Source organism: Pseudochaenichthys georgianus, chromosome 7, assembly GCF_902827115.2.
Source record: "Pseudochaenichthys georgianus chromosome 7, fPseGeo1.2, whole genome shotgun sequence".
NCBI classification, from domain to species: domain Eukaryota; kingdom Metazoa; phylum Chordata; class Actinopteri; order Perciformes; family Channichthyidae; genus Pseudochaenichthys; species Pseudochaenichthys georgianus.
This window is the reverse complement of record NC_047509.1, coordinates 4,706,864-4,732,132: the sequence shown is the minus strand read 5'-3', so window position 1 is coordinate 4,732,132 and position 25,269 is coordinate 4,706,864. Positions and strand designations below refer to the sequence as shown.

The following is a 25,269-nucleotide window of genomic DNA, read 5'->3' as shown; positions in this document are numbered from 1 at the left end:
CAGTGGTGAAAAGTAGATCTTCTCAAGTACGTTTTTGAGGTACTTTGTAATTCTACCCCACTACATTTATTTAATACCTTTTGTTAATTTGCAGATTTGTATTAATGATGTGGAAGTAGAAGTACCCGAATTATACTTAAGTAGGCTACATTACTTGAGTAAATGTACTAAGTTACTGTCACCATTGTTAACTATGCAACTTTCATTCTTAGAGAATGGGCAAGTATACACATTTAAATATAGTTAAATACTCACCACAGAAAGCTGGTCAGTAAGGATTTCTACGTAGTTTCATGGAGGAAGGCAGTTGTAGTTAGACTAGAAAATGCATTTCCGGCTGAAAATGCGTGTGAATGCTGTAAACTGCGCAAATGTGTTGCTGAATTTAGCTGAAAATGCAGAAAAAGCTTAATATTTGAATAGTTGAATGGTTACTGTAGCTGCTTTTAGCTACAAACTGCTGAACTTAGCGTACAAATGTAGAAAAGTGAAATGATCTGAATGAAAATTGTTAAAGAGGAACATCCTTTTTTATTTTTGAAAGACAAACCTTTATTAATTATCCAAACATTTAATTTGATCACACATTCCATCAGTAAAGTCTGTTCAATGATTCCATGTTCAGATTCACTTCATCCACACCATACATGTGATTAATCTCAGCTATTTAAAACAGAATAATACATGATTTCCTTATTGATTGTTATCATGATAATTAATGTTCTATAAAACATCAGAGTACCCACTTTCTATTTGGATAACAACAACAATTAGTCTGCAAAACAACAACATTATACAATTTATATCCCAAACAAAGACTCTAAGCTATTGACAGGAGAATAATAAATGATTTACTTATTGATTATGATCATGACAGTAAGTAATATCATTTTAAATAAAAATGTTATGATGAAATAAGTGGTATAACCATCTGGGTACCTCATTTGTTAGTTAATTTGGGCAGCAACAATAATATTTAATCCGTCAAAATAATACATGTGATGATAAATGTCTCTATTGTTTTAGAAAGTGGCCAGAATAAAATATCTACAATGAAAGAAGCTCTGGTGCTTTCTCTCCTAAGACTCATGCTTTACAAGAGAAACAACAACATGGATCAAAAGAAATATCCAACAAATATTTAGAGCAAACTTTACATTTCCATGCAGAGAAATATGAGTTGAGGTGAACAGACATCCTCCGGAGCAGTGACAGTCTCCATGGCACAGGAAGGAGCGCCGCCTGAAGAAACTCCAACATCTACAGAACAACTCACGAGAAGAAGTTAAAGCACATCCCATCATGTTTGACAGCTGATCTCAGTGCAGTGAAGACATGAACACTCAGCTCTCAGCAACAATGATGGACACACAATGAGTTTAAGAAGCAGAAGAGTTCCTCAAATGACTTCAGGCTATTTCAGTTTACAGAACTCAGCTGTGGCTCCAACATAACAAAGCCGAACTCCAGCATGCAGCGGCTCAGTGAACCGGGTCTGGACTCTGTGGAGGAGAGTCATGGTTTCAGAGACGCTGTAGAAGGACAGAACACCTGCTCTGTGATCCAGGTACACTCCTACTCTGGAGGATGGAGGACCTGAGACGGGAGTGTTGATACTGTTGTAAATAAATGAATAACTGTTTTGGTCACAAATTAAGGACCAAGATTTGTCATTGTATCCAAATCCACATTCATCCCCCCAACCTGCTCTGATGATATTCTTGTATGCGACTGCTACACAAACTCCTCCCTCTCTCCACTCCACCTCCCAGTAACAACGTCCAGTCAGACTCTCTCTACTCAGGACCTGAGACCATTCAGTGAATCTGTCTGGGTGACTAGAATAAGACTGATGTCCCATGCATGTTGCTTTTCTGCTCCCCTCAGATAATACCAGCTGTGTGTTTGCTGTGTTTGGATCCAGAGTGATCTCCTGTGAATATTGTAAGAACCCAGCTCTGGTGGTGGGCTCTGCTGCTGGCAGTAAAACATCCACTTCAGTCGGTGAGACGTTGGTCCATTCCTCTCTCAGGGCGTCCTTTAGTTTGTCTCTGACTGCTGACAGGGCCGCCGTCACGTCCTCAAAGTAGCTCAGAGGCCGGATGTTGGTGCTGGAGGAGTGTGTAGCTTCACTGAGGGGGGCTGGCAGTGAGGAGGGGTAGCTGAGCAGAAACTGGTTGTGGTCCTCTGTGTGAGACAGCAGCTTGAGCTCAGCGTCTCTCCTCTTCAGCTCCCTGATCTCCTGCTCCAGCTTCTCCTGGAGCTCTCTGACTCGACTCACTGCTCTCTCCTGCTGGGATCTGAGCTGCTGCTTCACATCAGAGCTTCTCTTCTCCATGAGACGGATCAGCTTAGTGAACGTCTTCTCACTGTCCTCCACTGCTTTATCAGCAGAGCCATTGACGGCCTGCACCTCCTGCTGAAGCAGCTTCACCTCCTTCTCTCCGTCCTGGATTCTCAGCTGGATGGTCAGTCGACTCCCCTCCACCTCTCTCTGCCTCTCAGTCCTCTCTGCTGCAGCTGACACCGTGTCGTGGCCTTTGTGTTCGTCCACAGAGCAGAGATAACAGATACTCTGCTGATCAGTGCGGCAGAACAGCTTCTTCACCTTGTCGTGACGAGAGCAGATGTTCTCCTGGAGCTTCTTGGAGGGCTCCACCAGCTTGTGTTTTTTAAAGACAGCTGATTCATAATGAGGCTGGAGGTGTTTGTCACAGTAAGAGGCCAGACACACGAGGCAGGACTTACAGGCTCTCAGCTTCCTCCCAGTGCAGACATCACAGGCCACATCTTCAGCATAGCAGAGGTCAACAGGAGCAGCTGGGGGTCCAGTCTTCTTCAGCTCCTCCTCTAAAGCTGCTAACATGGTGTTCTTCAGCAGGACAGGCCTCGGTGTGAAGCTCTGCCTACACTGAGGGCAGCTGTGGGTCTTCTTCTCATCCTCTCCGTCCCAGAAGCCTTTAATACACTTCATGCAGTAGCTGTGTCCACAGGAAGTCGTCACCGGATCCTTCAGTAGATCCAGACAGATGGAACAAGATAAGATTTCGTGGTCCAGCTGAACTCCTTTCTGCGCCATTTCAGCTCTCAGTGGGAGCGAGTGTGTGAGTTTCACTTCCTGAGAGCTGAAACTATGAGCTGTGATCTGAATACTTAATAGGAGCAAAAAAAAGGATTCAATATCTTACTGCAAAAGCTAAAATATCTATAACTGCTAAATTCAGTATTCAAGGATCTGTAACAAAAATATCTCCATACTGTAAGAAATTCCTTGAAATAAAAGGATAATTGAGAAGAGAATAATTCAGTTATGGCGCATTTCCACTGCAGCGCTTAGCACGGTTGAAGCGTGCTGTGCCAAACCCGCAGGGGCGTGGGAAGGGGGGGTGCTGCAGCAACCCCTAGCGGCAGGCAGGCAGTGCGGAGCTCCCCTGTCTGCACATGTATTTTATATATATTTATTTCATTTAATTGTGCCTGAGATTATATTTGATATTATATGTTATTATTCAAATGATAATTTAAAACTATATAATAAATAATTTTGCTTCAGGTTAGAAAAATAAAAAGATGTGGAAAAAAAGTTTTTTTGTTTTTACTTGGCTACTTTTAACGTGACGCACAACACCACAAGTAACTGACATGGCGCAAAAACGTATCTCGGAATTTTTTCTCTAAAAACGCTAAATCTGCAAAATCATGTGCATAATCTGTATACTGGTTAATATCATGTTTGTGGTGTTATATTATTATTTTATTGTTATTGCTGCTGAAGCCCTGCATAATCTGTGTAATATGTAGCCAATAAATTCCACATCGTTGGTAAAATAATATTTTACATCTTTGTAGTGTGTGTGCTAGTGCTTTTGGGCATGCTCTATAGTGCCCGTAATAGTGTTCACTGGAGTCCATTGTTATGCTGTGTGTGGTTTTGAATGGAGTTCGGCTAAACTAACGCAGTATATGCTCCGACCGTCCACACTCACAACAACTACCTATACAGACATGAATACACCAGCGACTGTATTCGCCATGACACAGGCAGTCTGTGGTTTGTACTCGTTTAACTTTTGTCTAGTTTCTGAACAGATATGAGGAGCTGTGAGCTCTGAGTGCTAAATCAAATCTCTATAGCACATTTAAAAACAATATTCGGTCGAGCCAAAGTGCTGCACATGCAGATAATAAATAACACATTACTACCGATGTAAACAGAAGACAATAAATTACAACAGCAAATATAAAAATCAAACACAGGGAAGTGTCATGAGTCGTGCTCTGCTATGATTAGAAGGCCGGGGTGAAGAGTTAGCTAAGAGCTAACGGCTGATGTTGTAGTGATATGTCGGTCGCGAACGAGCCGATTCTTTTGAACGGCTCTTTGGTACGAATGAGGGGAACCGAGTCGTACTTGGAGAGAGCCGTCCTTTTTATCGTTCAATCGTTGGTCTGCACTCACTGCCTGCCAAAATCCACTCGCCTTTTAAAAAGCTTGATTTTGTTCCCCAAACGTATGCTGTGAAGATCCGCCCCTACTCTGGTAGGTTTCAGCCATAGGTTTCAGCACGAGGAGTGAGATGGGGTGGTGGGTCTTAACGGAATACGCGCCAGAGAGAAGTCATAACAAGTGACAGGACAGGTAGACGATGTGTTTTTCGGATGGAAAATGAGCCAAATGCGAAAACGCAGCAGCACTTGGATGCACTTCAACCAAAACCCAGGCAGTGATAAAGCGCACCATTTGTAAAGGCAAAATATCCTTTAAAGCAGGGTCAACAAATAATCTCCATTGCCACTTAAAAACACAGTATCTAATATTAAGAGTTGCGTGCATTTCATTCAAGGCAAGGCTGTTATGGTGTGTGCAGGAAGCAGGACCCAAATGCAGATGAAAGTGTCAAAAATATTTCCTTTATTCCAAGGCTAAAATATAAACTAATACAGAACAGAACACTCACCGAAGACCAGGTCATGAAACAAGACGAACCGACAAAGACAGACAGAAAAACCAGAACCTAAATACACACAAGACTAATCAAACAAACAAGACACAGGTGAGGAGGGAGGAGAAATGACAGGGACACCAGGTGAACACAATCGGGTATAAATTAGACACACCAGGGAAACTAACAACAGGAAACCACAGACAGATTTTAACAAGACAAAATGCAGACAGAAAACCAAAAACAGATCTTGACAAGACAAAACGCCATAAAGACAGATCGTGACAAAGGCAACTTTATTGACTTACAGAAGGTAAATGTAAAGTAGTAGGCAACAATAATAGCCGCTTTCACACCAAGTATTACTGACATGAATGACATGGATATGGCGCCACCTTGTGTCATGTTTACAATGCAGATTATTGACATTAGGTCTGGCAATACAGTCAATCATTATCCTGGTGATTATTTCGCAGATAATAATTTGTGTTCGGGCGGCAGACACCCTATCCGTTTTTAAGAGTGCGCTTAAGACCTTCCTTTTTGATAAAGCTTATAGTTAGGGCTGATTAGATTCAGCCCCTAGTTTTGCTGATATAGGCTTAGTTTGTCGGGGGACATCTTATTTCTTCCTTCTCGCTGTCTATACCTGTACTCTCATGTTCCGATTAACCCAGCTTCCCCAAATGTCTTTCTTTTTGGTGTCTATATACGCTGGGATCCGGAGTCATGGATGATCCTGCGGTCCTGAGTCCTGGATCGCGAGCCCTGGATCTTGAGTCGTGGCTGTGGTCCTGGATCATCGGTCCTGGATGGATATCCTCGTGGATTCATCTTCCTATTACACACATGCATTTCCAAACATTTGGACTACCTATGTTGCAAATGTATTATCTTTTCAATTTACACACGGCATCTATTGCACGTCTGTCCGTCCTGGGAGAGGGATCCCTCCTCTGTTGCTCTCCCTGAGGTTTCTCCCATTTTTCCCTTTAAACTGGGTTTTCTTTGGAAGTTTTTCCTTGTACGATGTGAGGGTCTAAGGACAGAGGGCGTCGTATTATCATACTGATATTCTGTACACACTGTGAAGACCACTGAGACAAATGTAACATTTGTGATATTGGGCTATATAAATAAACATTGATTGATTGATTGAGATAAACCTAGTAAACCTGCCCCCTTTTTAAAAAACGGCTCTTTTGAACAGCTCTTTGAAAGGAACGGAGCCATAAGATCCGGCTCCCTTCAAAGAGCCATAATTCCCATCACTATGATGTTGGTTTTGTGTTTCGCATTGAAGATGACGTCACGGCTCCGCCTACACTGCGTTACTATAGTTACTGCCCCAGTTCCTAAACTGTAATGGAAACGCAGCATAAAGTGAGCCAGTCCTACTAAGGCCTAACTCAGTGGCGGCTGGTGGAAAATATTTTTGGTGGGGCTGTTGATATAGTGAGTAAATAATTTTTTTTTGGGAGAAACGATCCCTTAAATTAGGACTTCTGGTGATGTAATGGCGCGTTTCCAGTGCAGCGCGGAGCTCGCTTTAATGCTGCGTTCAGACCGGACGCGATGCGAATATTCGCTTCGCTCTAAACGCTCCTATCGCATCGCTCTAGTCGCTCGAGTTTCACCGCGGCTGCCAGCTGTGTTTACTCGCATCATTCAAACACAACCTGATCTCACCAGAATGCGTGACTCCACCACGACTTCTTAACACCACAATGCGTGGTGGAGTCACGAACTTTGTTACATTTGCGTGTCGGCACCACGCAAACAACCCCAATGTAAAGTGAATGAGGCTCCTTTGTCGTGGTGCACACACGCATTTCTACAACGTCCCGCAGTGAGCTTTTATTCTATAAAACGTTTTTTTAAATCTACTTTATAGCTTGTATTAACTCACGGGAGGCTTCTTTTATTTTATTTGTATTCATAATAATTAAAAAAATTCGTCAGAATGTAAAAATTACATTAGTTACGAATTTGTGTTCTCAAAAAACAGTGCATTGTGTGTAATGCAACTGTGATTTTAATTAAATTAGTTAGTTTTTAAGGAAGGCCAGAGCTTCAGCTGTGTCAAATAGATTGTTCCCTTTAGTTAACGTTATTTAAAAGATAATGATCATGTCCCCTGTATTGTATTACGAGCGTCCATTCCCATTGGATAACGGAGAATTGTACACCCGGAAGTAAGACTTCTCCTTACTGTCGATTGATTTTACAGTGATATCTGCACTACTCATCGACTAAAAAACACAAAATTGTCCTTGTTAATTACACAACATTGATTGGTTTGAATTGTGTACAATGCTTTTGTATTTTCCCCCTTCAATTCGGAGAAACAAAGATTTTTTCGGAGTTTTTGGATGGCAGAAGACACTACACTAACCAGAATCCTCAGCTATCGTTTGGGACTACACCATGTGCTTAGCTTGACAAACCCTGTGATCAGTCCTCAAGCTCTTTGATTGGTTGACCTCCAACTGCATTCCATATAAAAAAGGTTTCGTAAAAGAGAAAATCATACTTTATTCAGCATTGCTTGCTTTACTCTTTGAAAGTCATCACATGAATGCATTGTAATAAATGGTTTGGCTGCATTAAATATTACACATCTGTCATAGTTCTTTATTTATCTCCAGAGATCGGGCATCAGAATAGACCGGAAACTATTCTTTTACTGTTCTGTTTTAATTTCACAATAAATTAGATTATCAGGAACAATTCTAAAGTGACTAAGAGACATTGGATTAACCTTAAGCAGCGTTTTTATTCCCTTGAACAAGAGCTTTGATCACAAAACAGCAACGGTAAGACATACTTATTGTTATGGTTTTGAAAACTGTTGTTTTTTTTCTTCTCTGTTCTGGCTGATAGCTCAGTGAGTTTGTGTCCTACAGTGATGATACTTATAACAAAAATAATCTGTGGAGTGTCAGCTTTCAGATGATATGTAGTTTGTGCAGAAAACATTAAGTTTTCAAGGTCGTTTTTGCTAGTTAGCACCGGAAGTAGCATCTGCCCGTTTTAGCTAAGGACTAATGCTAACGCTTCTTGTGAGACTTTTGTTTTGTTTCGGTAAAAATAGTTCTTATCGTCAGTTAGCTGAGATTCTTCTCTTTAATCTGGTATAACACATTAATAGGTTTTTAAATATTAAGATGCTCTGAGACACAGTGTCGTGGGAAAAAAAACCAGGGTCCCCGCCGGCTTAACAGGTTAACCGTGGCGTGCGGTGCAGTGGGTTGTGCAGACGTTCTGCCCTTGACTGTTTGTTTACTCAATAAACGCATGTCCTCTTGATATTAGGCCATGTATGTTCCATACCAGTGGAGTTTGCTTTTTGTTGTTGTGTTTATTGATCAAAAAGCAAACCTTCAATACAGCTGTTATGTGGTCAAGGTAAGTAAAGTAATAATTGAAGCTGTGTATTGGTTAATATTAGCGTATGACTTAAAATGAAAACACAACAGCATTTCACAAAACGCTACAGCATTTCACAAAACGCCGCAGCATTTCAGAAAACACCACAGCATTTCACATTGGACGGAAAGGGTATTCCGTAGGGAGAACACTTCTTGTTTATGATTGGACAGAGCCAGCCAGACAGCACTGCTGTGATTGGTTGTTTTTGCTGCCAGTGAAGAAATGACGCTTCGTGATTGGTCAACGTCCGACAGCGCAATATGTCCCAACCGGTCCCTCCCAACACATCAGCCGTTAGCACACACTCAGAGCTCACAGCTCCTCATATCTGTTCAGAAACTGGACAAAAGTTAAATATGTACAAACCACAGATGGCGAATACAGTCGCTGCTTTATTTATGTCTGTATGACGTTGTTGTGAGTGTGGACGGAGCAGCTACAGGTTAGTTTAGCCTGATGGATCCGATTCCATTCTGAAAACACGCATTTTAAAAGCTTTTCGCCTGCCGTCTTGTCTGCATACTTGTCAAAGCATTAATTCATGGTTTTTACTAACCGTTATCAGTATTAGTTACTTCGGCATCACTTTGAAACGTGTATTACAATTAAATCACTGTCAAATATGTTCATTTTGTTGTAGTTGGTATCTCCTATAGGATTTACATGGAGATACTTCCCGCCCCCTCTCCAGCGCGTCTTGTTTGAATGACAGGAGCAAACACAGCTGACAGCCGCGGTGAAACTCAAGCGATTAGAGCGATGCGAATATTGGGTAAGGCAAGGCAAGGCAAGTTTATTTATAGAGCACTTTTCAACTCAAGGCAATTCAAAGTGCTTTACAAAAAAAAAAATGAAAGACATTAAGCATTAAAAAAGAAAAGCTAATCAAATAAACATTAAGGAAAAATACATGGATAAAAGTTACAGTGCAGTCTAAAATATAAATAGTTCAATTAAACATTACAAGAAAAAGTACATGGATAAAAGTTACAGTGCAGTTTAAGATATGAATAGTTCAATTAAAAGCAGCGACAAAAAGAAAAGTCTTCAGCCTGGATTTAAAAGTAGTGAGAGTTGCAGCGGACCTGCAGGTTTCTGGGAGTTTGTTCCAGATATTTGGAGCATAATAACTGAACGCTGCTTCTCCATGTTTAGTTCTGACTCTGGGGACAGAAAGCTGACCAGTCCCTGAAGACCTGAGAGATCTGGATGGTTCATAGTTTAGCAGGAGGTCAGTAATGTATTTTGGGCCTAAACCATTCAGTGCTTTATAAACCAGCAGCAGTATTTTGAAATCTATTCTTTGACACACAGGAAGCCAGTGTAAAGACTTCAGAACAGGAGAGATGTGATCCACTTTCTTAGTGTTAGTGAGGACTCGAGCAGCGGCGTTCTAAATCAGCTGCAGCTTTCTAATAGATTTTTTAGTGAGACCTGTGAAGACACCATTGCAGTAGTCGAGTCTACTGAAGATAAAGGCATGGACAAGTTTTTCCAAATCCTGCTGTGACATTAGTCTTTTAATCCTAGATATGTTCTTTAGGTGATAGTAGGCTGATTTAGTAACTGGGTAGTCTACCATAGTATTTACATGGAGATAAGCCCCTTAAAAACCATGAATTAATAAAGCATTAATTCTGTGTTTACTCCTGTGATTCAAAAAAGACGCTGGAGAGGGGGCGGGCCGGATCTCCATGTAAATCCTATCGGAATCGGATCGATTAGGCTAAACTAACCTGTAGCTGCTCCGTCCACACTCACAACAACATCATACAGACATAAATAAAGCAGCGACTGTATTCACCATGACATAGACAGTCTGTGTTTTGCATAGCTTTAACTTTTGTCCAGTTTCTGAACAGATATGAGGAGCTGTGAGCTCTGAGTGTGTGCTAACAGCTAACGGCTGATGTGTTGGTCCAATCACGAAGTCATTTCTTGATTGGCAGCAAAAACAACCAATCACAGCAGTGCTTCTCTGGCTGGCTCTGTCCACAAACAATATCACAAACAATAAGTGTTCTCCCTAAGGAAAACCCTTTCCGTCCAATGTGAAATGCTGCGGTGTTTTGTGAAATGCTGTGGCGTTTTGTGAAATGCTGTGGTGTTTTGTGAAATGCTGTGGCGTTTTGTGAAATGCTGTGGTGTTTTGTGAAATGCTGCGGCGTTTTGTGAAATGCTGTTGTGTTTTCTGAAATGCTGTGGCGATTTGTGAAATGCTGTGGCGTTTTGTGAAATGCTGTTGTGTTTTGTGAAATGCTGTTGTGTTTTGTGAAATTCTGTTGTGTTTTGTGAAATGCTGTGGTTTCTTGCACTTCAGGGCCACCGTACCATAGAGATGTTTTTATTTTAAAGTAAATTGAGATGGAACATAGTAAAAACATGTAAATTCTAATGTCCGCCTAAAAAAAAACATTACTTATAGTGAAAACCACCCTTGAATGATGAGTTTAGTACAAGCTTTAGGAATCCAAACTATAACATATAATAAGTACCCTGTATCAAGATTGATGCAAAACAAGTGAAATTTGACCTTTTTAAGAGAGGTTTAGAAAAATAAAGTCCACCTCACCTCTGGGTAATTTGGGAACCATCAGTTCCATTTGAACATTTTCACTGTAAAAATCATTTTATTACTTTGTATTATCACTATAGGTATTCATTCCATCCAAATACAACTGTTGTGAAAAAATAAATAAAATAAAAATAAAACATACTCTGTTATCGTCTTAGGCCCCACGGACCCGTAATCGCGTCATTTTCAGGAAACAACGTCTAAGGAAGCTTAATATTTAATAAACTATGAATATTTTATATCCATAGTATATCCAACGGGAAAAAAACTAATTTAACTGATCTTTTTCATTTATTTTTTCATAAAAAACACACAATGCTAACAGTGAGCCTCTGAATTAGCCCCGAGCGAAAAATGCTAACCTATTACTGCACCGAAAATCACTCCTAGCTCCCTTATTACTTATCCTAGCTCCACATCAAACACATTGTTTATGACCGCAAGGAGACACAGAATCTAACGGTGCCCACCTCAACACTAAAAGATACAAACTAGCGAGGTTACCAACAAAAACGTACATCAAAACAAGTGGCGCTAGGTATTAGCATTAGCACTGCACACACCCACGGCATGTTCCAATGAAAAGCATACATATATATAAATAAAGTATAAAGTATAGGTCAACACATTTCAGTATAACACACCAATTGCGATATTACTCACGTTTGACCGTGGAGCAGGGTTTCTATGTACCGAGAAGTGGGTAGTTTAATGAGTCTGTTGACGACAAAACCTCCGCGCACACAGACAGCCAAGGCAAGCTACCTGAATTAAGTCTCTCCCTAAACCGGAAATACCGGAAATGTGACATCCGGTTTGTCATTCACAATAAAGTTTTTCAAAATAAAGGTACATTTAATATTGACGTATCAAATTGATTAAAATGTCTTACACAACACATGTATCGAGACAATAAATGAACTGTTTATATAGTCGATCAACACTGTGTATGTTACTCATTACAGGATAATCACATGGCACTAAATCAGACCGGCTGTTCTCCTCTGTTTACATCCTGCTGGTTTAAATTATGTGTTCTATAGGCTCTGTGCACAAGATTGAGTTGAGTAGTGAGCCATTCGTTTTTTTTCATGGTGAGATGTCTGCTGAGAGGTCCTTGTATACCTCGCTGACTTTGAGGACATCTGGGTCTGGCAGCTCCCCCCGCACGGCCTTGTAACGTGTACTCCTTTGAACACAGCTACAATTACTTAGGACAATATATATTACCTTACACCGTCAGCAACTGTAAACTGCTTTGGCATAGTGGAAATGAACACCATGTCACTCACTCTGCCTGGTTTCACACACTATTAATTACACAAAAGAATTGTCAATTTAATTGAAAAGGTCGTTGATGCAATATACTAAATCAGCTCTTGGCACAAAGGAAATACTCATTAAATCATGGATTGGCTGTGAACACATACTGTTATATTGTATTGCATAGAAAGATGTGTTACTGTTGTGCTTGTAGTGGAAATACTGTTTGTAGTCGTAGATAGAAAAACAAAGATGGAAAACATTTCACCATACATTGTTTAGGAGTTTTATATGTATTGGGTGTTTATGGTTAATGTGGGAAATTAATAAGCAGAGCTGTTGCTGGTAAATTTGTGTGCCATCATAATAGTAATGTGTATACAGCGTTTCGTGAATATCTGGAAAACTATATGCGAGTAGTTTGGAGTCATTTGAGACATGTAAATCGTCAAAAATGGTACATTCTCTATTAGCTTACGTTCGCCCCGATTGAGCTAGCAACTATTTTATTCGCAATTTAACATGATATTGGATATGGGCTTAACTTGTCCTGGACTGGAATTTTCCCGATCTTTTCCCGAGGAGGTGTTTGCGAAAAAGCGCTTAAAATGCATGAATAACACAGATTTTTCAAAATGGCCGACTTTCTGGGGGGCGGGGCTAATGGAAGCTATTTTGAAATATGTCCGCAATTCCATCAGTAATGTCTGTGGCAAGATTGGGGTAGTTTGGAGAAACTATATGTGACTATCGCACAATAGGGGGCGCTACTGAGCTGGTGTACAAAAATGTACATTTTTTGTGTACAGTCTGGAAAAAGACGTGGGTTGTGACGTGTGTTCCAAATTTTGCGTCCGAAAGTCATTTTAGCGATTTTGTGGCATTTAAATCGTCAAAATTGGTACATGTTCCGTTAGCTTACGAGCTCCCCGTTTGAGCAGTCGACTATTCATTCGCAATTTAGCATCACATTGGATATGGGCTGATCTTGTCCTGGTTTGAAATTTTTCCGATCATTTTCCTAGGACAAGTATGCGAAAAAGCGCTTAAAATGGACATATTTCAAAATGGCCAACTTCATGGGGGGCGGAGATAATGGAAGCCATTTTGAAATATGTCCGCATTTCCATGAGGAATCTCTGTGCCAAGTTTCGGGTAGTTCGAAGAAACTATATTTGACTACCGCACAATAGGGGGCGCTACTGAGACATATTTGCTAAAACGTCCGATTTTTTTCTACAGTCTGGAAAAGGTTGTGGGCTGTGACATGCGTTCCGAATTTAAAGGCCGTACATTTTTTAACCCTTCGATTTCGAGAAAAAACTGAATAGGACACGCCCACATTTTTCATTGGTTGCGACCCTTTAAATCTCAGTTTATACTCACCCTGCCAGTATGTCTATGACAATATCTTTTTTTTTAGTCCATCGGTTCTTGAGATATAAATTAGTTGTGTTTTTGGCGCCCCCTATTGTTCGAAATGAACATTGTTTGTTGTGCCTATTCCCCAAGACACACTGAAGCTATCCACCGAAATCTGTGATATTTGGATACATTTTGGATGAATTGTGAGCATTTATGTGTAGGCCACACCCTTTTGCTAATACGTTTTGATTGATGTCGGCCACATTTTTCCACACCTCGTGCTAATTTTGTACGGTAATGTGTCTGCCCCTCCATTGATGCTGTGCACTTAGTTTGGTTTGGAAAATCAAGAAATTGGAATTTAAGTTAATATTTTAATGTTTTTCACATTATGCTAATTAAAAAAAATCAAAGTAGGCGGAGCTTCGGGATATGAGAGGATAATATGTAGAGCTGCTTCACCCGGATAAGTGTGCAAAATTTCAGGTCCGTCAGACTTACGCTGCGACTTTGTACATTTTTCGAAACACTGAATTTACACAGGTGGCGCTAGAGAGCAAGTTGAAAAATGTTCTCCCATCGAATCCAGAATGTTAACATTTTCACCGGTCCTGGCGGCGTTGCCAAATGTCGCTACATGAATAGTGTCGTAACCCCCTCAAAAACAGGTCGAAAGTGCAGAACCGGTAACAGAAGAATAATAATACTGACGATTTCAATAGGTCTTTGCACTACGTGCTCAGGCCCTAATAATTGTAGTAATAATAATAAGAAGAAGAATATAGTCAATGATGGACATCAGAAAATGGTTAAAACAACCAGCCCTTATCGCCAGCAGTAACACTGCATTACCCGCGGCCACTGTGGTGGACACTAACGCCCGACTCGCCGGCTTTGCCCGCCTCGCCCACGGAGGTGGAGCAGCCGCAGCTGTCTTCTTTGCCCCAAACACCGCCACCCCTCGGCGGCCCGCAAGTGCCAGAGGACTTCTGCAAAACAGAGCCTGCCCAGGTATATCTAAAAAAGTACCCAACTCGCCTGTACAGTGGGGTAAGGTGCTCATTTTGCAGCTCACGGTTTCAAAACAGAGATTGGCTGGAATATTCCTGTAAAAAAGATGCCATCTTCTGCTATGCATGCAGACATTTCGGTTCAAGTACCTCAGATGCCTTCACCACAACTGTACCAGAGTACCAACCGCTGTCTCCTGGTACTCATCTGAGTTACTCACTCACTATAAATGAAATACTATATGACAGTAAAACAAGAATAAAGTTTAAAAGGGGAGTGATTTGTAAAATATCCATAAAGAAAAAGAAAATCTGTTTACAGTTCTGTTTCATATGGGTGTTGAGATGTATCCATAGATCTCTTCATTTTGCTCTCAAAGTGCACCAGATTGATGCTTTTAACTTCAATATTTAAAAAAAAAAAAAATCTTCCCGGGGGAGCATGCCCCCGGACCCCCCTAGAGGAGGTTAGGTCCACTCTTCACTTATAAAAATAGCACTTTACCACTGTACCCTCTCTAATCTCAGATGCACCCTGAGTCATTTTGTTCTGGAACCGGGCCTGCCGCTGGGTCATGTTAAGGCCATCTTTTCTGTGTTGCTGTGGGGTTTTTCCATCGCTTTTGTGTTACAAATATCAAAACAATAACAAAATAATATTCGTCGTAAACTAAACCGGAAACAGCAGTATATTTTATTTTGTTAACACTCTAAACTTGACAGCTTTTTAACCCAAACCACCTACTGGTTAAAGCACGTTATTGCACGTTTAGAGTAATTGCAATGCAGGAAGATTGTGTTGCTTTTTAACGACTGTTTAAAATGCCTTTTTCTTAATGTCTTTCATTTTTGTAAAGCACTTTTGAATGTGTTATATTTTATGAAAACATTTAAATATTAAGAGTACATACAAAATAGTGGGAAAGTAGAAGGTCAATGATATAAATATAGAATAGAAAATATCAAGAAGATACTCAAATGATATCTAGAATAAAACAGTTTAGTGCCTGATAGGAGGATGTGCTAACTAATAAGGCTTTATTTAAACATTAAAGAATACTTTAGGTTAAGGTCTTCTTTTAAATAGGAAAAAAGCTTTGGGGGTATCTAAATATTAAGCCTGACAAAGTCTAAATTGCATGGTTTGTTTTGGAACTTGACAATCAACTTTCCTGCAATGTTAACTATGTTGAAGCACTTATTTTAACTGATATTATACACATTAATTATAATCTTATGTATGTAGATAGTATAAGAAATGTGCAGAATACGACAGTGTAATGGTGGAAGTATACACACATATTGATAGATGTCTTGTAATGCACTGTTGAGGAACCTGTGACTCAAGTTTTTCATTCATTACATAACTACACTGTTGTGTATATGATATGTCAATAAACCTTAGAAAATCTTGAAATCTTGAAAGGGATGTGCAAAATAGCAATTATATACAGTTTTTAATTAACTGTTAGAGAATAACGAGTAATGAATATGCTTTAAACGGATCTGCAGATAAATATGTAGTCTTCTCAAGCACCAACTATCAAATATCTTGCCTGATTGTTGGCACTTGACAATCACCTTCACTGAATTTCACTCAGGTGTAACTAAAGTCTGATTTAAGGGCTGTTTATATTTCACATCATTAATCCAAATCTGTAAAGTAACTAAAATAAATGTAGTGGAGTAAAAATACCAGGTTAACCTTAAAGAAAGCCCTCAGGATTATAAAAGTGTTAAGCTCCGTGATCGCTTTTCAGGACTGAACCCACAATACAAACACGGACAGAAAAACAGGAGTTTGTAGCAAAAGGTTTATTTTCTAATCGTGACAGGGGATATTAACTGTGTAATATAGTCCAGGAAAGGGGATACAAAAACTAGGGAATGGAAATCCTCAGCCGAGGCTCCGGAGTGAGCTGGGGATATCGCCAGGCAGGTGAGAGGTGGCTTGAGCCTGAGTCTGTACACTCCCGAGAGCGAGTAGGTTGGAGTAAGAGTTAGTGTTTGTCCTACCAGACAGGAGTGTGGCGAGCAGGGGTTTCAGAGCCGAGGGGAGCGAGCAGGCTGGAGCGGGTAGCGTGGAGAGCGGATGAATCCGACGAGGAAGTGGCTGGACGTGGCTAGCGGAGGAGGTGATGATGGGTTCTGGATAGAGAGACAAACATGTAAGACAAAAACTGATTCCAGAGTTGTGTCAGGCTAAGCTATAAAGCAATACGTTTACCAGTGTAATCTTGACGACGAACTGGTGAAGACTGGATGAGGAGACCGGGTTAATAAGCAGGTGTGGATGAGTAGATGATCAGGATGAATGAGAAGCAGCTGCGGAGATGAATTGGCAGGAACCAGAAGTAGGTCAGCCACGCCCAGCCCGGGAGACAAACACAGACAGACAACAAACAAAAAGGGAAGCAGAAGGAATGGAGTACTGCAAATCCTTACAGTACCCCCCCCCTCAACGGGAGCCTCCTGGCGACCACCAGGCCTGTCAGGATGGGCCCTGTGGAATTCCCTGACCGTGACTGGGTCCATGATTCGAGAACGAGGAACCCAACAACGTTCCTCCAAGTTGTAGCCCTCCCAGTCCACCAAGTATTGTAGACCCCTATCCCGGCGTCTAACATCCAGGAGACGCCGCACGGAGTAGGCTGGATGGTTATCGATGACACGGGGGGAGGAGGGGGAACGGCCGGAGGGCACAGGTCGCTGGTGAGAGCTGGCTTGATTTGAGAGACATGGAAAGTGGGATGGATTCTCATATTTCTGGGGAGCCTTAAACGGACAGCAGAGGGATTGATGAGTCGCACAATGGGGAAGGGACCAATAAACCGAGGGGACAGTTTCTTGGACTCGGTGAGGAGGGGGATGTTCTTGTAGGACAACCATACCGATTGTCCAAGGGCGTAAGGGGGAGCAACATGTCGACGGCGGTTGGCCGATTGTTGACTCCTGGCGGATGCTTGGAGGAGAGCCAAGCGGGTGTCCCTCCAGATCTTACGGCAACATTGGACATGTTGCTGGACAGAAGGAACAGCCAACTCACTCTCCTCTTCGGGGGAACAGGGGTGGCTGGTATCCCAGAGAGGCTTCAAAGGGTGAGAGTCCCGTGGCAGATGAGGTGAGGGAATTATGTGAGTACTCCACCCACGGTAGATGGGAGCTCCAGGTCCTCTGATTACTGTTAGCCACACAGCGGAGAGCAGACTCCAGGTCCTGATTTGCCCTCTCAGTTTGGCAGTTGGACTGGGGATGAAAGCCAGATGTTAGACTAACTGAAGCTCCAAGAGACTGACAAAAAGCCTTCCAAACCTGAGATGTGAATTGTGGACCCCGGTCGGAGACAATGTCAGCTGGGATACCGTGTAGACGGAAAACATGCTGTGTTAGATGTTTGGAGGTCTCCAGGGCTGAAGGGAGCTTGGGTAGAGCAACAAAGTGTGCACACTTGGAGAAACGATCAACGACTGTTAGAATGGTTGTGTTCCCTTGAGAGGGAGGCAGACCGGTGACAAAGTCCAGGGCTATATGTGACCAGGGTCGACTAGGGATTGGAAGGGGTTGGAGCAGCCCAGCGGGTTTCTGATGGGAGGCCTTGTTCCTAGCACAGGTTGTGCAAGCTGACACAAACTCCCTTGTGTCTCTGTCGACTGTAGGCCACCAGAAGTGTCTTCGGAGGAGAGAAAGAGTTCGACTGGCACCGGGGTGATTCGAGAAACGGGAACTGTGGACCCACTGCAGGACTTGGGAACGAACAGAGTCGGGAACAAACTGACGGTTAGGCGGCCCGCTTCCTGGGTCGGGTTGTTCCAAAAGGGCCTCTTGAATGGAATTACTAATCTCCCAGGTGATGGCTCCCACAACACAACTCAGGGGGAGTATTGAGTCAACAGAGGTTACTGGACTCACAGACGAGAACGATCTGGACAGAGCATCGGGCTTGGTATTCTTGGAACCAGGGCGATAGGTGAGGGAGAAGTTGAAGCGGCCGAAGAAGAGAGCCCACCTAGCTTGTCGGGAGTTCAGCCGCTTGGCTGACTGGATGTATTCCAAATTGTTATGGTCTGTCCAAACCAGAAATGGCTGCTCACTGCCCTGAAGCCAGTGTCTCCACTCCTCCAAAGCCATCTTCACTGCCAGCAGTTCCTTGTTGCCCACATCATAGTTTCTCTCCGCAGGGGAGAGACGGCGAGAGAAAAACGCACACGGGTGAAGCCTGTTGTTTGGCCCTGCTGTCTGAGACAGGACAGCGCCGACTCCGATGTCTGATGCGTCAACCTCAACAACAAATTGTTTGCTGGAGTCCGGCTGGATGAGGATGGGGGCAGAAGTGAACAGAGACTTGAGTCTGAGAAAGGCCTCGTTAGCCTCCGAGGTCCAGGAGAACCTGACCTTGATGGAAGTGAGACTGGAGCTGCGATCCTGCTGAAGTCCTTAATGAACCGGCGATAAAAATTGGCGAAACCCAGGAACCTCTGCAATTCCTTCCGCGTCGTGGGGACTGGCCACTCGGAGACAGCAAGAATCTTTCCAGGATCCGCCTCCAGCCTGCCTTGTCTCATGATAAATCCAAGGAAGCTGACACGTTCCTGGTTAAACTCACACTTCTCAGCCTTGACGTACAGCTTGTTCTCTAGCAGTCTCTGTAGAACCTGGCTGACGTGATTCTGGTGTTCCTCCAGGCTCTTGGAAAAGATCAAGATATCGTCGATGTAAACAAAAACAAACCGGTTGAGGAAATCCCGCAAAACATCATTCACCAGGGACTGAAAAACTGCTGGGGCATTAGAGAGTCCGAAGGGCATGACAAGGTACTCAAAGTGGCCAAGGGGAGTGTTAAAGGCGGTCTTCCATTCATCACCTTGGCGGATCCGAACCAAGTGGTAAACGTTTCTGAGATCCAGCTTTGAGAAGATGGTGGCACCTTGGAGAGGCTCAAAAGCAGAGTTAATCAGGGGAAGTGGGTACTTGTTTTTCACAGTGATGTTATTCAATCCACGGAAGTCAATACAGGGACGTAGTGATTTATCCTTCTTTTCCACAAAGAAAAACCCCGCACCCAGAGGGGAGGAAGAAGGACGGATTATTCCAGAAGCCAGAGAATCACCGATATATTTCTCCATGGCCTCTCTCTCAGGCCGGGACAGATTATAGAGCTTGCTTGTTGGTATCTGCGCTCCAGGAAGCAAATTGACGGGTCAGTCATATGGACGGTGAGGAGGGAGAGAAAGAGCCTTATCCTTGCAGAAAACTTCCCCCAGCTTGTGGTAAACCTCAGGTACGCCAGATAAATCCACATCAGAAGAGTCACAAGGAGTAGACACTGGCTTAGCAGGAAATGGAGGTACAGCTGATTGCAAACAGTTAAGGTGACACTTCTGATTCCAAGCAATTATCCTTCCTCCAGCCCAATCAATATGAGGGTTGTGAGCGCGAAGCCAAGGGTAACCAAGAACCAACGGGGTAGATGGAGCGGAAATGACCTTGAGTTGGATCTGTTCTCTGTGATTCTCCGAAATAAACAGAGTTACAGGTAAGGTCTGCTGGGTCACCCTAGAGATGCGTTGGCCATTTAAGGCATAAGCAGTCATGGGGTCCGATAAGAATTCCAATTTAATTCCCAGCTGGTTGGCAAGCTCCAGGTCTGGCAGGTATGAGGAAACGGCGCAAAGTAGGGGCAATAATTGAGGTAGGAAGTGTACTCGTCAGGACCCCCAAATTCACCGACGAGCACCTGCGTTTGGGCGGACAGGGCAACCGGCCAGGAGATGCCCCAGTTTGCCACAATACAGGCACCCTCCTGCCTTCATGCGGCGAAGGCGTTCCTCAGGTGATAATCCTGCACCTCCCACCTGCATCGCTTCCTCCTTATCCAAGGTGGGCATGTGAGATGGCGAGGAAAACGCAGATGGTGTGGAATCAAAGGGAGCACTTCTGGGAGGATAGCTCGGCTTACTGAAAAAGGCACTTGGTGGACGCTGTCCTCGCTCCGCACGACGTTCCCTTAGCCGGCTGTCGAGACGAGAAACCAAATCAATCAGGGATTGAAGGTCTGCTGGCACATCTCGAGCGGCCAGCTCGTCCTTCAGTTGCTCCTTTAATCCTTTAACGAACACTGCCCTTAGAGCCGCCTCGTCCCATCGGGCTTCTGCCGCCAGTGTACGAAACTCAATGGAGTAATCTGCCACGGTCCGATTCCCCTGCTGTATCTTTAGCAGACGATTGTCAGCCGAGCCAGAATAGTCAGTGTGATCAAAAACTAAAGACAGTTGTTCAGAAAAAACTCCAAAAGAAAGGCCGTCATAATCCACTGATGAACTTAGTGCCTCAGCCCAAGTTAAGGCTTTACCACGAAGCAAACTCAACACATAGTTTATCTTGGTAACATCAGAAGAAAAAGACTGGGGGCGCTGGCGAAACACCTTGCTGCACTGAAAGATAAATCCCCTGCATTTCTCCACTTCACCATGAAACGGTTCAGGGTCGGTGATGGGGAAATCCCGGCATGGAGTAGTTACTGGAGGCGGATTAGAGGTGGCAGGAGTTATAGCTGCTGTCGTCAGGCTGGAGATCTGAGCAGCCAGGTTAGAGATGTGCAGAGCCATGGATTGGTTACTTTCCACCAATGCACGGATTAACTGTTCATGTTGACCCAACAGATTGCCTTGATGAGACAGGGCGTGCTGGACAGTGGAGGAGTCCGGTCCGGTGTTTGTGGGGTTCATTTTATGACCAGTTCGTTCTGTTAAGCTCCGTGATCGCTTTTCAGGACTGAACCCACAATACAAACACGGACAAAAAAACAGGAGTTTGTAGCAAAAGGTTTATTTTCTAATCGTGACAGGGGATATTAACTGTGTAATATAGTCCAGGAAAGGGGATACAAAAACTAGGGAATGGAGATCCTCAGCCGAGGCTCCGGAGTGAGCTGGGGATATCGCCAGGCAGGTGAGAGGTGGCTTGAGCCTGAGTCTGTACGCTCCCGAGAGCGAGTAGGTTGGAGTAAGAGTTAGTGTTTGTCCTACCAGACAGGAGTGTGGCGAGCAGGGGTTTCAGAGCCGAGGGGAGCGAGCAGGCTGGAGCGGGTAGCGTGGAGAGCGGATGAATCCGACGAGGAAGTGGCTGGACGTGGCTAGCGGAGGAGGTGATGATGGGTTCTGGATAGAGAGACAAACAGGTAAGACAAAAACTGATTCCAGAGTTGTGTCAGGCTAAGCTAGAAAGCAATACGTTTACCAGTGTAATCTTGACGACGAACTGGTGAAGACTGGATGAGGAGACCGGGTTAATAAGCAGGTGTGGATGAGTAGATGATCAGGATGAATGAGAAGCAGCTGCGGAGATGAATTGGCAGGAACCAGAAGTAGGTCAGCCACGCCCAGCCCGGGAGACAAACACAGACAGACAACAAACAAAAAGGGAAGCAGAAGGAATGGAGTACTGCAAATCCTTACAGTACCCCCCCCCCTCAACGGGAGCCTCCTGGCGACCACCAGGCCTGTCAGGATGGGCCCTGTGGAATTCCCTGACCGTGACTGGGTCCATGATTCGAGAACGAGGAACCCAACAACGTTCCTCCAAGTTGTAGCCCTCCCAGTCCACCAAGTATTGTAGACCCCTATCCCGGCGTCTAACATCCAGGAGACGCCGCACGGAGTAGGCTGGATGGTTATCGATGACACGGGGGGAGGAGGGGGAACGGCCGGAGGGCACAGGTCGCTGGTGAGAGCTGGCTTGATTTGAGAGACATGGAAAGTGGGATGGATTCTCATATTTCTGGGGAGCCTTAAACGGACAGCAGAGGGATTGATGAGTCGCACAATGGGGAAGGGTCAGCCACGCCCAGCCCGGGAGACAAACACAGACAGACAACAAACAAAAAGGGAAGCAGAAGGAATGGAGTACTGCAAATCCTTACAAAAAGACCCCCATCACCCCAGCCACACACTGTTCTGTCTGCTGCCGTCTGGCAGGCGGTACCGCAGCATCCGGACTAAAACCACCAGACACAGAGACAGCTTCATCCCACAGGCTATACGATTATTAAACACCTGAACTTAGAAACAACATCCATAACATTCATCTGGCTGCTACTTAGAAATTATTTATCTAATATATCATATTCCAATCACTTGTAGACTCTTATTGCACTATTTCACTATTTTTTCTGTGTAGGCCTATCTGTTTTATTGCGTAGCACTGTTGGAGGAGCCTGTGACCTAAGGGGGGGGGGGGGGTAGGACACGTTCGATTCCTGTTTTGAATAGTGTGCCGTCGATGGGTTTCATTCCATTTCAAAGTCCTTTTTGACGCTCTGTGTAAACTTCGCACATCCAATCACAGAGGTGGAGGACTGATCACGGGTTTGTCAAGCTAAGCACATGGTGTAGTCCCAAACGATAGCTGAGGATTCTGGGTAGTGTAGTGTCTTCGGCCATCCTAAAACTCCGAAAAAACATTTGTTTCTCCGAATCGAAGGGGGAAAATATAAAAGCATTGCACACAATTCAAACCAATCAATGTTGTGTAATTAACAAGGATAATCTGGTGTTTTTTAGTCGATGAGTTGTGCAGATATCACTGTAAAATCAATCGACAGTAAGGAGAATTCTTACTTCCGGGTGTACAATTCTCCGTTATCCAATGGGAATGGACGCTCGTAATACAATACAGGGGACATGATCATTATCTTTTAAATAACGTTAACTAAAGGGAACAATCTATTTGACACAGCTGAAGCTCTGGCCTTCCTTACAAACTAACTAATTTAATAAAAATCACAGTTGCATTACACACAATGCACTGTTTTTTGAGAACACAAATTCGTAACTAATGTAATTTTTACATTCTGACGAATTTTTTTAATTATTATGAATACAAATAAAATAAAAGAAGCCTCCCGTGAGTTACTACAAGATATAAAGTAGATTTAAAAAAACGTTTTATAGAATAAAAGCTCACTGCGGGACGTTGTAGAAATGCGTGTGTGCACCACAACAAAGGAGCCTCATTCACTTTACATTGGGGTTGTTTGCGTGGTGCAGACACGTAAATGTAACAAAGTTCGTGACTCCACCACGCATTGTGGTGTTAAGAAGTCGTGGTGGAGTCACGCATTCTGGTGAGATCAGGTTGTTCAAACAAGACGCGCTGGCTCGGGAGCTACAACTACAACAAAATGAACATATTTTACCGTGATTAAATTGTAATACACGTTTCAAAATAATGCCGAAGTAACAACATACTGATACCGGTTAGTAAAAACCATGAATTAATGCTTTGACAAGTCTGCAGACAGACGGCAGGCGAAAAACCATTTAAAATGCGTGTTTTCTGAATGTAGCTTGGCTAAGCTAACGTTATATATGCTCCGACCGTCCACACTCACAACAACGGCCTACAGACATAAATAAACCAGCGACTGTATTCTCCATGACACAGACAGTCTGTGGTTTGTACTTGTTTAACTTTTGTCTAGTTTCTGAACAGATCGTATCTGTCCCCGGCTGTTTGAAGAGCAAGCATGGGAAACAAAAGATAGCATTTACCTGTTTGCATCGTTTGCATCCAGCTAGCCATGTGAGAAGCCTTGTTGATACGTTGTCTTTTTCACAAGCTTGCTGTGATATATACAAATCGGGTTGGTCCGGTCCAAGGTCTTTAAGTATCAATTTATCTCCCAAACTTCTCCTTTCGAAAGGATTGGAGAGTAGCTCTTGCACGGAATTGGGTGCGGACCGAGGTCCGCCGACTCCACCTGCACACCATTCTCATCCAACTACTGCGTCATCTTGGTCACTCACGAGTCTAAACAACAACTCCCGTAAGCAACGTGGGCTCCAACGTGAGCGCCCTCATGACCAAAATATTTGACGGCGCTGATTGGCTGAAATTATGTTTCGGCGGCACAGTTTACTATTGAGACTTTTGCAACGTGCTGGTTGCTGCTGTTTGGCTTGGGGGCTCCGCCCGGTAATGATAAACTAATGCCATGGGCAAGGCCAGGCAGGAAACATGTGACTTATCAGTAACTTTAGACATCGTAACACAATTTTAAACGAGATTTTATTGTAGATTATACATTTTAGTGATACCAATTGTATGATTTACCTTGTTCATTAAAAATAAAAAAATATATATATTTTTTAATATATATTTTTTAATTACATATTTTTTTTAATATTTTTTTTTGTATGTGGGAAGAGGTGGGGCGGCGCCCCTATGGGCCGGCCCCCACTGGCCTAACTATACCGTACTAAGCCGTGCGAGGCCCTGCAGTGGAAATGTGCCATTGGAGAGGCTTCCTGGTGTTACAGACAGTAGACTGACTTCAGAGTTAATGCGTGAATGACTGCAGATAGTGTTGGTGCAGCTGTGTGTTTCACGTACTGATTGCGCTGATGAAGTCGTGGAAGAGAGCGTAGGTGAAGAGAGGCTCCGGCAGCTCTCTGAAGTACATCTTTAATGCTCCAGTGATCACATGGAAGTCCTCCCACTTGGAGTCTGACAGGTTCACCTTTGATATATATTTATTTTAGTGCCATGCAGGTTCAAACTGTCACAGAAGAAAAGTGTTGAAGTTCTATTTATTGTCTATTGGGCAGAAGTGTTATCAGCTAAATGTACTCAGGTATTAAAAGTAAAAGTACTCTTTTATATAAGAGTTGTATTATACAATATT

General features: G+C 43.2%; 2 protein-coding genes across 2 annotated transcripts in view; one reads left to right on the top strand and one right to left on the bottom strand.

Annotated features, from left to right (window-relative positions):
- The window catches only part of ada (adenosine deaminase), a 333,413-nt gene that overhangs the window by 233,812 nt on the left and 74,332 nt on the right, over positions 1–25,269 (top strand). The window lies entirely within an intron of this gene.
- Positions 542–4,991, bottom strand: LOC117449007 (tripartite motif-containing protein 16-like). Its single transcript, XM_034086325.2, has 2 exons — positions 4,959–4,991; positions 542–3,152 (listed from the first exon to the last, which is right to left on the bottom strand). The coding sequence occupies exon 2, from the start codon at positions 3,077–3,079 to the stop codon at positions 1,415–1,417; it is 1,665 nt and encodes a 554-aa protein (XP_033942216.1). The 5' UTR covers positions 3,080–3,152; positions 4,959–4,991; the 3' UTR covers positions 542–1,414.

Excerpts from the sequence above, each read along its gene's own strand:
- LOC117449007 (XM_034086325.2), bottom strand. The coding sequence starts at position 3,079 with ATGGCGCAGAAAGGAGTTCAGCTGGACCACGAAATCTTATCTTGTTCC.